Source organism: Alligator mississippiensis, chromosome 5 (assembly GCF_030867095.1).
Source record: "Alligator mississippiensis isolate rAllMis1 chromosome 5, rAllMis1, whole genome shotgun sequence".
Lineage (NCBI taxonomy): Eukaryota > Metazoa > Chordata > Crocodylia > Alligatoridae > Alligator > Alligator mississippiensis.
This window is the reverse complement of record NC_081828.1, coordinates 6,239,925-6,253,803: the sequence shown is the minus strand read 5'-3', so window position 1 is coordinate 6,253,803 and position 13,879 is coordinate 6,239,925. Positions and strand designations below refer to the sequence as shown.

The 13,879-nt window shown below is 45.9% G+C and overlaps 1 protein-coding gene across 1 annotated transcript in view; it reads left to right on the top strand.

The window, feature by feature from the left end:
- The window catches only part of LOC102572691 (BEN domain-containing protein 5), a 1,452,508-nt gene that overhangs the window by 1,246,992 nt on the left and 191,637 nt on the right, over window positions 1–13,879 (top strand). Inside the window, exon 9 of the mRNA XM_059727817.1 lies at window positions 3,227–3,338. Coding sequence (XP_059583800.1) covers window positions 3,227–3,338 — 112 coding nt within the window. The remainder of the gene's footprint in view (window positions 1–3,226; window positions 3,339–13,879) is intronic.

The following is a 13,879-nucleotide window of genomic DNA, read 5'->3' as shown; positions in this document are numbered from 1 at the left end:
CTTCCTCCCACCTCTTCTACAGAGTGCTTCCATCCCTGCTACCTGGCACATGCCTCTGGGCTTCCTGGCACATCTTGCTGGCTGCTGCTGGTGCCTAGGGGGCTTGCACCAGGCAGTGGTGGGCACAGGAGTGCTCCATATAGGAAGGATCCAGCTCTTCTGCCCAGCTCAAGCCTCCTGGGCCACCTGGTGTGTCCTACCAGAGCCCAGCACCACCAGCAGCTGGCAGGACACAGCGGGCAGCCCTGGGGCTTGTACCAGGCAGTAGGAGGTTGGGAGTGTGGTCCAGCCAGCCAATGGGGGATGGTCTGGCAATGGGCACCAGTCTGGGTGTTGTGCTCGAGGTCCCCTGCCTTTGGGCCTGGGGCAGTGCCTGCCTTTCTCGACTCAAAGGTAAACCTCTGTTCTGTTCGCTATCGGTTCAGTCTACGCAGCTTAGCGAAACCTGCGCAGATTGAATTGATTCCACCTCGGATTTTTCGACTGTCTGTACTTAGCCATAGAGGTAATATTGATGTCATAAGCACAATAGCAACAGCAAGAATAAAAAAGTTAGAATTACACCTACAGAAGCAGGTGAGAAAAACCGAAGGCTGCTTCTGTCTTTGCATATACCAAAATATGCCACCACTTTGCCTCGGATTGACTATTCATGGGCTTCCTCCGGCCAACCTTGCAGAACTCGTTCTTCTCTACTTTCCTCTGTGTGCCTCTCACTCATCTTGCATCTGCCGGTTCCCTCCTCACTTGTTATGAATTAAGGTTTTCTTTCTGCACTGTTCTCAGCACCTGGGATGTCCTTCCATGTGACTCTTTCCCAAAGTTCTTTTCAAACTCCTCTTAAAACATAACTTATTCTCCTTTGGCTTTAATTTAATCTTCTTGACTCTTTGCTCTCAGTTTTTAGTGCAGGGTTTTAATGTATCGTCCAAGATAAATATACCACTAGCATATGATATACCATCCATCCACCATCTTGCAATGTTAATGGAACATTTTGGGGAACTCCTTCCCCCATGGGTAAACACTTACTTATACGACCAGTTGTACTGAAACCACCAAAATTGTTCACCAGTTTGAATAAGAGACTAAAAATCTAGTCCTAAATCTTTCCAATTGGTTTGTAAGACAGTGGAGCACACGTTCCTCTTAGAGTCCTGGTGTTTCAATACAGCATTTCCATTTTGAAGTCATGTATGGTATACCTGAGCCTCAGCTACACACTTCCCCCATAAAAGGACTAAACAAACCTGTACATGGACCCAGTTGAGGGTTTGGAGATGAAAATTTATAAAGCAATGCAAGACACAAATTTGTAGCTGCCCAACTCAAGCTCTTGTGCAGAATATATTGGACACAAGAGAGACCTCTTTGTCTGGGAGTAAGAGAATATAATGAATGCAGGATCTGTAAAAGGCAGGAGGCCCCCACCATATGTTTTGGTCATGTCCTGATATACATGAGCTTTGGGAGACAGTTTTACATGAAATAGGGTCAATAATCAAATCTGAAGTACCAAGGAACACAACTTTATGTTTCCTTGGAGACGCCGCAAGTTTGAGAGAGGCGGATAAAGAAAGAGCACCATGGATAAAAAATAGTTGTTAGGTGAATAGGAAAAAAGAAAAAGAAAAAAAAAAAAGATAGACTAATTAACCCCTCCCCCTCCCAAAGTACTGGTTTAAAAAAACCTGAACAATTCTTCAAACTGTGAAGGTATATTAACATCCATAACCTGAAATGAATTAATTGTTGCATCAGCAGAGAGGAATTACAACACATAAAAAAGACCAGCTAAATGATTTGTGGAAATTAGTTTGGGATCATATTAAGTAGAGCCAGGAGGAGCGTCCCAAATAAATAAGGCGTTTGTTAAATTTTGCTTCTCTTTCTGTTTATTCAATGCTTTCAAGTAGATTCAACGTTCTCCGCTATATTTGTCACTTGAAATAAATCATGAAATTCATCACTAACCAACGATTCGCAGTAAATTCAGACATTGCAGTTTCTTCTGCGTGGGCTAGTTACAAAATTATTTATCAATTAGCGTGTGACAGAATCGACACCTTCCTGCAATGCATTTTCATTCCAGTGGATCAGCATTTTCCACAAGATTTCTGTTGCCTCAAAAATGTTTCAGGCAGTGGCATCAAAGGCAATGCTGTGATTCCACCTCAGCCTTCACCACCCACCTACCATGCAAGCAAGTTGTGGCTTTCTACCCAAGTCTCTGCTTTGGGAATTGCAATCAGTTGCCACAGCATTTAGCATGCTGGGTATTTTCATTTCACCTTTTTCAGTTAAATATAAATTCTCCCGTCCCAAAATCCTTAGAGGGTGTTTTTTTCTTGGCGGTGTTTAAAGGACAATGTTACCAGAGTAAATCTCTATTGTCGGCAGAGGTGTATTTAAAAGATTACGATAGACCCAACATCCACATAATAGGTTGGGGATCAATGAAAGCTCTTCATTTCTCAAGAAGCTTTATGGTTTAGTAACCAGGATTTATTGTTTAATTGTACGTATTGGAAAAAGTTGTATCTCTATCTTCAGTTGTTGTTCTGTTGCAAATTGGTCGTTCTCCATTCCTTCATATAGTTCCAGATCAGCTTTCAGTGGTCAAATGTTGCCCAGCTGGATACAGCAGAGAGCCCTATTCTTTTTATTTGCTGCTGTTGGTAGCTCCTAAAATAATGTGACCCTTGCCTTGAGGAGGTTACAAATAAAGGGCTGGTCCTTCTACCCTTGGGTTTAACAGCGCTTCTTCCCACAAAGAGTCCATTTGACTTCAGCAGGACTGTTTTCAAAGTGAGATATTATTCAATGTGTCCAATGATACCAGCATCAACCCCTATATTGGCCCACGACATACCAGAAGGAACGAGTTGGTATAGAGGGAAAACAACTCGGAGGTATCATTTACATCATGACCTCAATGGTTTTATCGGGCTAATCTGTTCAATAAGAGAGAATGCATGTTCTTTTTAACAAGGTGGAGAGCTTCGCTGGCTATCTCTGAGTGTTTGGTGGAAGGAGGGAGGACGGAGGACCTGATTCAGTCAGCCGCTAAGCACATATTTATGACTGTGTCCAGCAAAGCTCTTAGGCCCATATTTAATGACCAGTCACCTATGCCCCAGCCAGCAGGACTTCCCCCAAGCTCTTTATCTGATGTCACTGGACACTGCAGATCAAACTGATGCCTGGTGTTTTCTCCATTGTGCAGGTGCTCCCTGATGGGGTTTGATTTAAACCGGCATTGGGTGGATCCGTCTCCCTGGGCTCATCCCACGCTGCATGGAGTAAAGCAGCTCATCATTCAGATGTACAACAATCCGGTGAGTGCGGAAACCCACGCCAACACAGCAGCTCTCCCAGAGCTGTGAGACTGTTCTCCTTTGCATAGTTCAGGCACTGCCTCTGGCTGCTGCAGGCTGCCGGCTGCTCTAAAGTGGCTAAATCCAGTGGCCAGATGGGGGGGGAAAAAAAAAAGAAAAAAAGGAAGCAAGCAAATACCACCCCCCGCTGAGTGGTATCAGGGAGCATTTGAAATGTCATTTGTCATTGGGCACATCAGAGTGGAGAGAGCAAGTAAAATGAAGTTCAGCGCAGATTAAATATGGGATAATACTGAAAGCAGGGGCCAAACACAATTGAGTAGATCTCGTGTTAGCCACTGCTGGATTGGAAACAGCAGGCCCCTGCAATTGAATTACCAAATGGCATCGATGTTGGAGCTCTGGATTAAACAGGCAAAGCTGTGTAGCGAGGAGGGGAGTAATGTCTGCAACTATTACACACATGTGCACGTACACATATGCAGCGCACGCACACACATACACAGGCGCCCTGTTAGAGGGGGGGGGGGGGTTTGAAGGTAAATTCTCTGCTGATCAGAGGAGAGGGTGCTTGCAGGGAATGTGGAGGAGGAGTGGAAGGAAAGCAGACACTTATTGAATATTTGACATGCAAGTGCAGACGGATTTTTGAGTATGTGACCTAAGAAAAACTGCCAAACAAAGATGGAGGCAGGGTTGAAACCATGAAGTGACTATCAGCCCTCACTGGGGAAGAATAGGAGAATTTATGGGCACTGCTTCTTGTATTAGGGTTGTTGGTTGTAGCCATGTTGGTCTAAGGACATAAGCAGACAAGGTTCTTTGGGTAGATATTTTATTAGACCAACCAAATAGTTGGAAAAATTGTTCTTTGCAAGCTTTCCGGCACAAACACCCTTCTTCAGGCTCGCTCTGTGCCTGAAGAAGGGCGTTTGTGCTGGAAAGCTCGCAAAGAACAATTTTTTCCAACTAAAGTAAAAGCTTTGTTATCTGGCATGAGTGGGATAAGGGGGTGCCAGTTATCTGAGAGTTATACCCTGCAGAGCTGGGATCACAGCTGGCCCAGCAGGCAGGTAAGTTTCTTTTGATCTACTTCCTTTTATCTGTGCATGGGGCAAAGGCAGGCTGCAGCTGCAGGCTGGGTTCTGCTCCCTGCCTCTGTGCCTCGCTGCCACTGCTTCAAAAGTGGCATGGTGCAATGCCATGTTCCTTCCACCACTGGGTGGGATGGACAGTGAGATGGGCCAGTCCCAGAACCCAGCACCACTGCTGCCCACCCGGAGCGCAGCCACCCTCACCAGGAAAACCCTGTGCTGCCCTAGCCCACAGTGGTGGCCCACCCTGCCCCGTGCAGATCTGTTACATTCTGGTTAATAAAGTATTCCAGTTAGTAAAATGCTGTTTAACACAACTTTTACTGTGTTTAGTTGGCCTAATAAAAGATATCGTATCTACCCAAAGAACCCCATCTGCTTCTTGTATGGAACGCCTGATATTGGTCCTACAGCTATTCTTCCCACTTTGGGGTGGGGCTTATTCCTGTCATGCACTGAGGTTTTATTCTTTTCTGCTTTTCTTCTCGGAAACAGCTGGACTGCTAATGAAACAGGGGAATGTGACTCCTAGCCAGAATGAGCTACAGTGCAAGCTTCTTACCCCAGCTGCATGCTCCCTAGTCAAACTGCTCAGCCCCAAGATAGCAGTGGTTTTAGGCATAAGATGCATACATTGGCATACAGGATGCTTCTCTCTCGGAAGAAGGGCATTTCTCAGGAGTAGAATTTCACCCCTAGAAACATTTCCTCAGATTGTACACTTTTGGGGACAGAGTCCCTCCATTTATCCTGTGGGCATACAGCACTTAGCACAAAGGAGTCCTGGTCCTTGACTTGAGGCTACTCAACACAAATGACAGAGACTAATCTGCAAAGAAGGGGGTTTCCAGACAGAGTGTGTCCTCTCTTTCTATTAGGCTTTGGGGGCTTGCAAGCTGTTTGGTCTGCAAAGAAGGTACCTCCTAGGGACAAAGAAGGCCTAACAGGAAAATTTGGAGAGGAGAATCCTCAGGCCACACTAAAATGAATGCTAATATTCATAGGGCAGCCTTTGGATCTTGTCTCCTGAAAGGTTTCACTGTCTTTGGGGGCTTCTAGCTTAGAGTTGGTTGAGTAATGGGGAGGTTGGATTTGGTTCGGTTTGGTAGCAAAAAGGCTTGCTGAGCTGAAATGAAATAGAAATTTTAGGAGTATAGTAAAATAGAGCTGGAAGGGACCTCACCAGTTCATCTAGTCCAGCCCCCTACTCAGGACAGGAGCATCCCTGATCAAACCATCCCAGCCAAAGTGTCTGTCCAATTTACTCTTGAAAATTTCTGGGGGTTGGAGATCCCACACCTTTTCTAGGTGTGTCTGTATATGGGGGGTGAGGGGTACTTTTCAAAACAATATAAAGATTTATTGTCCTTACTTAGTGACATATTTTATTTTGAAGGCTATTTGACCCATTTCCCCCATATTGTAAAAAACAATATATATATATCTATATATATATATCTATATATATTAAGTCAACTTCAAGATGAAATATTTTGAAGTTTCCTCCCACACTTTTTGAACTGAACTGTATGTCAGGTTCAACCCATCCCTGTAACTAGCACAGTTCCCTCCACAACTGTATTTTTCAGCAAAAACCTTCAAAATTTCACTTGGCTGTATTGTACCCTGAGCACAATTAGCACTTCCAGGAAAAGTTTGAAGCTATCAGACATTCACTGGGGCTACTCTTGTTTGTCAGGAAATGTTGTATGACTAGTCTTTCTCAGCCAGTTAATATGGACATGGGCTGGGCCATATCTAAAGAGCTGGGGAGAAAGAGGGAAAAGATCCTGCCTGTCTCAGAAGGAGAAAACGCGCCTGTTTGTGAGCCTGTCTGCTGTTGTGGTGTTAGGCACTTTGGGTGAGGGTCAAGCAAAGGCGTGTGAACCACTGCAGTTGTGAAACATGTCTTAAGCATAACCCACATGCAACATTTCAGCTTTCAACATATAAATGAGGTGCTCCAAAATCTTGGGTGAGTGGCTCACCGGGCATGTAGAGGGATGCAGATGAACTCCATGTATACCTTCCATATCTTCATCCTATCCTTGTCAAATGCAACTCATCTGGGGATAACCATGTAAAACTGTTATACTCTCCTTTCTCCTCTTGCAATGGAAACCAAGCTGGAGAGCTTTAACTGAAATACAATGGAAAATACAAAAATAATATATCTGAAAACTACCACGATTCCTCCCACTCTGGTCCTCCGCATGAAAAATGCACCACTTCCAAGACTGGTCCTGGAGAGCTGCCCGTAAGAGACTGGATTGTTGAAAGCCAAGGAAGTTCAGCCTCCTGTTGCTCTCTTCTACCAGCTTGCTGCAGCCCTGTCAGATATATTCATTTCTTTAAATCACTTAAGGAAAATTAGCTGCCATAACATCATAAAACTGCTTTTTTTTTTCAATATTGCAGCATAGGAGGATTTTTTTTTCTTCTTCTGCATCCTGGAAGATAAGCTATTTCCTTTGAAAAATAAATTCACTGTATGTAGGGGCGATTGACATGGGAACAAGTGAAGTGGTTGTATTAGACACACACATGCAATACCATAGCTACAGTGAATCCAGCATTTAAGGCCCTAAGGCTGTTTGAGGCTTTACTGTAGTTAATGTACATGTGTAAACACAAGCATCTGCGGTTCTCAGCTGCTGGTCTGCATTTCATAAAAAAATGTCGTCTTATTTAAAACCCATTTTGAAACCCCAATTACACCAATTACCTTGATGGGGGTTGGGATGGTTCAGGAAATTGGAAATGGGTAGGAGGCTTTTTATCTTCACGTCACCTATTTGGAAATAATCCGTAGTGACCGCAAGCTCACCCTTTAATGGCTTGTGTGAAATGAGATGATGGTATTCTCAGTTCAGCTTGTAGTGAACCAGTGTCCACACCACACCCCTGCTATAGGGTCAGGCTTGCTGAAGAGGTCAAGAACAGCTGCTTAGCCCACCTTTCCAGCTGTCAGTCCAGCGTTTATCCGAAGGAATACATCCACATTTTGCAAAAGATGTAATGCATCATTTCAGGTTGCCTCCTTGTATATTAATTTGCCCCCTTGTGTTTCTGCATTACGATATAGTCTTTCATAACAGGGATATATAGGGGCATATGCTCTTCTTTCCATAGGACCCCTGCCTTATTAAGTGCACAGAACGGGAGGCTTTCACTTAATGAGCAGCCATTCTGTATTTGGTTTTCTCCTCGTTCTTCGGTATGTGTCCCCTTGTGCCTTATTTACTATGTGCTATTCAAGCCCAGCTCTGAAGACCAAATTAGTAATCCCTTCATGGGCTTTTTGATGGTGCTTACTGCTACACTGTGTGCATGCTTCACAAACACTAATGAATTTATTTTCTCCACACTCCTGCGGGATGAGAGGGCATTATGCCCACTATATAGATAGGGAACTGAGACACAAAGAGATTAAGGTCAAAGTATCCAGTCATTTGGGGAGCCCAATTTGAGATGCCTATGATCTAATTTTCCATAGTACTTAGCATCATTTAGCTCCTTATTTGTTCAGAGCACAGTTCTGGTTACGTACACTGCCAGACATGAGGATACAGCCCTTCTGTGAGCCAGACCCCTGGGATCTCACATCAGGAACACACAGCCTTGGCGTGTCTGCAGTGCCACCATGTCACACCCAGGACTGCTCTGAAACATGCCCATCTATTCAGTGCCAGGCTACCACCTTCCAGAAAAGAAGCACCGTAGCCACCTTAGACCAGCCCAGAGCATTGTCCCAATGCTCCTCTTAGGGTCTGTGCCTTACTGGCCTCTCTAAATCAGCTGCATTGCACACACCAAACTGCAGAGACTTCCTCACCCTGACAAAGGGTTTTTAAACCTGAAAGCTTGCTACATTTTTTTTTTCCAACTATTTAAGTTGGTCTAATAAAAGATATCAGATTCACCCAAAAAACCTTGCCTGCCTTGCCTCTTTCCTGGCATTTTGCACGTGTGCAATGGGAGTGAGCGAGCGGGACATCTTCACGGAGGCATTTTGGGGTGGTATCAATAAGCCTTTAGTGACCACTTAAGAGACTTGCTCAGCATCGCATAGGAACTCGGAGGCAGAGAAAGGGATGGCACCCAGTTCTCCAAAGCACTGTTGATCCCCCAACACAGGGCTCTTGAGTTATGGGTAGAGGCGGTTGTCTTCTCTGTGTGGAGCAGCACTGGAGAGGGGTGCAACCTACTTGGCCGGTGGGTTTCAGGAAGGGCAGGACTCGGAGATCATGCCCAGTGCGAGAGGGGCATGTGCTCTAGTAGTCTCCGCTGTCTTCCCTCCCCCTACACCTACATCCGTTTGGTCCTGTCCTATCTAGCCTGTCCCCATCACAATTATGTTTTTCTCTGGCTCCACAGCCTAATCCTAATACCATCATCTAGCACAGCCCTTTCTCCTCACCCCAGTCCCAGTTCCCCTTGCTCATTGCCCCATTCTTGGTTTCCCCCTCTAAGCTCCTCACCCTCATCGTCTCCTACCCGCAGTGTCTTTGCCCAGCCAGTTTCTTCACTTCCATGACTGATGTCAGTCTTAAGATGACTTGGCCATTTGCTCAATCGGCATGGCTCCCTTGAGGGCAATCTTGACTGTCATTCAGACTTCCTTTTCCCCAGGCAGGCTGCAGGTAATACCATCTAAAGAGGATGCTGTCAAAGATCATTGCCCTGACGTTATACATACCTTGAATATGGAGCGATCTTTTGCAAAGCGCGCCCCGTTGTAGAAAAAAGCTGCTGGAACAATGTTCAGATAGTAACACCGACACCGAGATGGCTGTGCAGAACCGCACCCAGCCTTCCCCGTCTTCACGAGCACATGATTGATCAGCATCTTCCAGAGCTTCCTTGGTGGGGGATGTCTGGATCTATGTTTTCCAGTATCCCTCTTTATAAATCTAAAGATTCATCATGGAGAAAAACTGCATGGTCCAGTGGATAAATGGGTCACTGAAAAAGGAGTCAGTGACCTGTATTTGACATCTGGTTCTACGTTTTGCAGAGTGAAGCTGTCCCTAATGGCAATGCTGCTTTGATGGCCTCCCACCCTTCCCGCACTTGGTATTGCTGCAGTCCTTGCCAGACAACCCGCCATCAAGGAGAAAACAGCCGGTTTCCAAGATGCACGTATTGTGCAGGAGCCTGACATAAATTTTCCTTTTGTCAGGCGGGCAAATTGTGTCAGTCTTATAGGCTCCATTTCTACTCATCTCCTGAAATGATGTTATTAGTATTATCATCAATGCGATACTGGATGGTCGACAAATAAAGTATAATAATAGACTTTGCAGAGGTTTTGTATCAAAATTGCATACTTAAGCTTGCTACACTATGAGCCCGCAAGTGGTACTATCTAATCTAGCATTTGAATGACTGGAAGCAATTGTTTTCTGCTCAATATTTCTCCCTCCCATCCTCCTTTACCTGTTAGGTATCATAGCAGCAAAGTGGAAAATATTTCATGGTGGTTAAAAAGTGATTTGCTCTCCAGCTGAAGCCAGTTTGAATCTTAGCAAATGATGGGGGGGGGGGGGGGGGTGGTTCAGAAATCACTCGGAGCCAAGGATGCTGCTTCACGCTGGGCGAGTTTGACCTCCTGAGCAGCATGTAACAGGAGCCTCTGCACAACACAGCAACCAGGTCCATCTGCCTCTTGAGAGCGCTCTTGAAAAGTGCATTTTCCCTCCATCAAATATAATGATAATAGTTAATAATCAACATTTCCAACATGCATTAACCACCTACCAACCAGAAAAGTTCAGCTTATCTCGAAGGGTCCCTGTGCTGCCACAAGCAGCTGGAGGTCTCCCCGCAGACATGTCAGCGGTGGTGTTGTTGGGCAATAATAAGTCTATTAGTCCTGGACTTACAGTCTCTTGGGGCTCAGGTGCTTCAGCCTCCTGTGGCTGTGGCTTGTCCTCCTGCATCACTTACCTCCCTCCCTCCCTTTTGTGATACGCATTCACCTGTGTCGACAAACTCCTAAAATTGTGAGACTGCCTTTTGTGATCCCACCGCTGCTGTTTTCCCTTGAAGGTATCCAGCATCATTTTCATTAAGCAGCAGGTCCCACCTAATGGGCTGTTATTTGGTTTCTTTTGCTGTATACCGCTGTACACCCCCAGTGACTCTGAACTTAGTTTGAATACTGGAGGGGTTCTTGGTTTTAGCTTTCTGTTAATCAAAGCACCACCTTGGACAACCCAAGCTTCTTCAGTGCTATGCTGGGACCCAGTGGTGCTATATCTATAGTTTGACATTTCTGCAGCCTTCTCCAATGGTTCATGTATTGCTTGGGCAGCGTTTCCCAAAGAGCTGTTGAGCAGGGAATAATGGGGACGGTGTCCCTTTGCTCCACTGCATTTTTGTCAAGCCACCTTGTCTGCTAACCCCAGCTAGGCAAATCGTGCATCTGTATTCTCAGGATAGGGGTGTTTACCCCCTTTGGTGCTGTTTGCCATCAAAGCAGTGCTGTCTTTTCCTGTGAAATGCCTTAATGGCAGTCTGAGGAAATGATGTCTAAGTGTGGTCTTGTTCTTCAATCGGCGCTTCTCAGGACCCTACCAACAGAGGTGGTAAAATATTTACCATTATGCATCACCGTAAAAGCTTTGCCCCTTTACAGGTAGCAGGGTTTGATCTCTTTTCTGAGTTTTGGGGGGAATCCCTTTGCGTCTGTGCATAAGAGCAGAGATCCTTTCCCTCCTGCACTTACTCCACTTCTTCTCCTGCTCACTTGGTGATTCCCGGAGCAGTAAGCCCACCAGACTCCACTTGTTGGCCTCTGTGTTGGAGGGAAGAGATCTTCCCTTGAAGCAAGATTTATGGGACAGTCCAATACTTCCCTCACTACTATGAACTCTGCTGACAGCTTCTCTGTCCCCTAGAAGATGTTCCCCAAGTTTTCCTCAATTGTTTTGGCCCCCGCACTGCAAATAAATGCACTGTCCAGATGCGAACACCAGCTTGGCGCTTTTTAACTCAATAATGATCTCTCTTTTCCTCCCTGGTACACTTTACAAATTGTATCAGAGCTAAGGAGCCTGACAGACCTCTGCTAACTGATTGCTATCGAGTCAAATGAACCTCTAAACAACACAACAACCCGGTCCGACTGGCTCTTGTGAGAGCTTCTTAGAGATGTAGGTTTTCAGGGAGGGCAAGTGGAAGTGTCCTGGCTAGGCCATGCTGTTTGATTTTGCTTTCACCCCATCCAAGCATTGAGAAATGGGCACTTTGCTCATAAAGCTCCATTTTCTGCTTGAGATTGCACTTGCGTTTGAAGAGACACAGGGGCAGGGTAACCAACAAAGTCGCTTCCAGGGCGCTTTTTATACAAAGGAGCTATTTGTATTCAAAGATAACGTATAGGCAGCTGGCCAAAGGCTCGGCCTCGCTGCAGGTGCCGTGTGCTTTTCCAGTGGTGCAAGGTAGCTTTAACACAGGCATAACAAGCCCGTGGACGATTACCACTACGTATGGCGCTCGTGTAATGCTGCCTGGGCCACCCACCATCTGGGTCTCTGGTGCCAGGGCCAGAAAAAGGGTGGTGGGGGGGTGGAAATACCACCGTGGCATGCTGGGATTCTTCAGCTATTGGGCCAATCCCTGGCATGCACTGTGCCACTCTTCTCTTTGCCTGGTGTACTTTATGACATCCACGTGGCGGTATTTCAAAGACTCGCAGCATCCCCAGGTGCTAGGACAGGGGCTTCTAATGGGGAGCTGAAGTACAGACATGCTAAGCAGGTTGCCGAAGGGTTTCATAAATCCTGTGGTGGAGCAGGGAACTGAACCTTTTTCTTGAGTCCCAGGCTGGCACTCCAGGTGCTGGACAAGCATCTCGGGCTCCATTGGGCATCCACCAGCTCCTTGGATGCCTTTGAGGACTGATGGGTACAGTCTGGGGGGCTCTGCTTGGTGTCCCCCTCCAGAGAGCTTATTTTCACATTTTGATCCTTTGACCCCCCACATCACTCCTATCCTGTTTTTGCTTTTGTTGTCCCAAGAAATTAGTTTAATCTTTCACCCTTTAGTCTCACTAAGGGGCTATTAGTTAGCTGGGTGGGCCTTAAGGCCCACACTAATATGGAAGATCCAAATAGACAGGCTCCATTGGAGCTTTGGTCTGGTTGGCGGCCTCTTGCTACCCAGGGCCAGTGAATTAGTGAAGGGTACAGCGAGGTTGTTTCTGTGATTCAGGCTATGTATTCCCCCTGTAAAGAAATATTCCGTTCAATGAATGATATAGAGCTGACAGCTGTTTTTCTCAATGCATTTTCAGACACAGTAAATGCTACTTTAATTTCTCCAGAATTGTCATCCTGGTCAAAATGGGAGGTTGGGGGGGAGGGGTTTGTTTGTTTGCTTGGTTTTGATTGAAAATTGAAAACAAACATAGCTTTTGAATGTGAAAAAAGCTATACGATGAATCACTTTTTAAGACAAACCCCATTTGTTGGACCTGAGCATTTTTACTGATTGCTTTTTTCCAACAACAACAAAAATCCTGCATGAAATAGATTTTTTTATTTTTTTGCAAAAATCTTGTTGGTCTAATAAAAGATACCACCACTGTCCACAAGCCCTGATTGCTTTTTCCTAGAGACCAGTATGGCTGCAATGTGGATACCTGAAAGAATTTAAGAAATTCTTATTTTTCTCAGAATTGCTGGTGACAAAAATAATGATCATTTTTTTAACTAGTTTCAACAGCAGTGACACGTAGCGGGTGCACAGGGGTGCACGTGCACCTCCTGAGAGTGCTGGTGCACCCCCTGACAGGCCGTGCTCTCTGCTTAGGCAACGGGCAGGGGGGACAGGTCCCCCCGTGAGCACCGGCCAGGGAGTGGGAGTGCCAGATGTGGTGCCTCCCCCCAGTTGGTGAGATTGGCCATGGGATACCCCACCCCCGGTCACTGACTGGTCACTGGGGGGGCATGTGCCCCCCCTGACTAAGGTGGCACCTGTTGCCCATGAGTTTCAATGAACAGCAGTGGTTCAATAGTCCTATTCATATTCTTTAGAAGTAAATAGAGTTATAAGTAGGGATGAATGTAGTGCATTTGTGCATGTTCATGTAGAAGCTGAAAACCTGGCCCCTTTGAAGTCAATGGGAGTCGATGCTTTGCTGACTTTGGGGCAGCCAGGATTTTGCCAGCAGTGTTTGATTGTGGGGGTTCCCAAAGTGTTTAAAACACGATGAATCCAAGCCCAGTTTGTACCCGGGTGCAGGCAGGATGCTACCCCAAGACTGTATTAGTACAGTGCAAAAGCCGCACTCCTGTGTGTGCCCCTGTTCTGGCTGGGGCCAATGCAGCCCATAGCTTTCTGGGGAATTCTTTGTCTATAAAGAGCAAGAATCATTCTCACAAGCTAGTCGCTATTGCCTTATCGACGTGACCACGCGTAGATGCAGACCAGGCTCTTCTA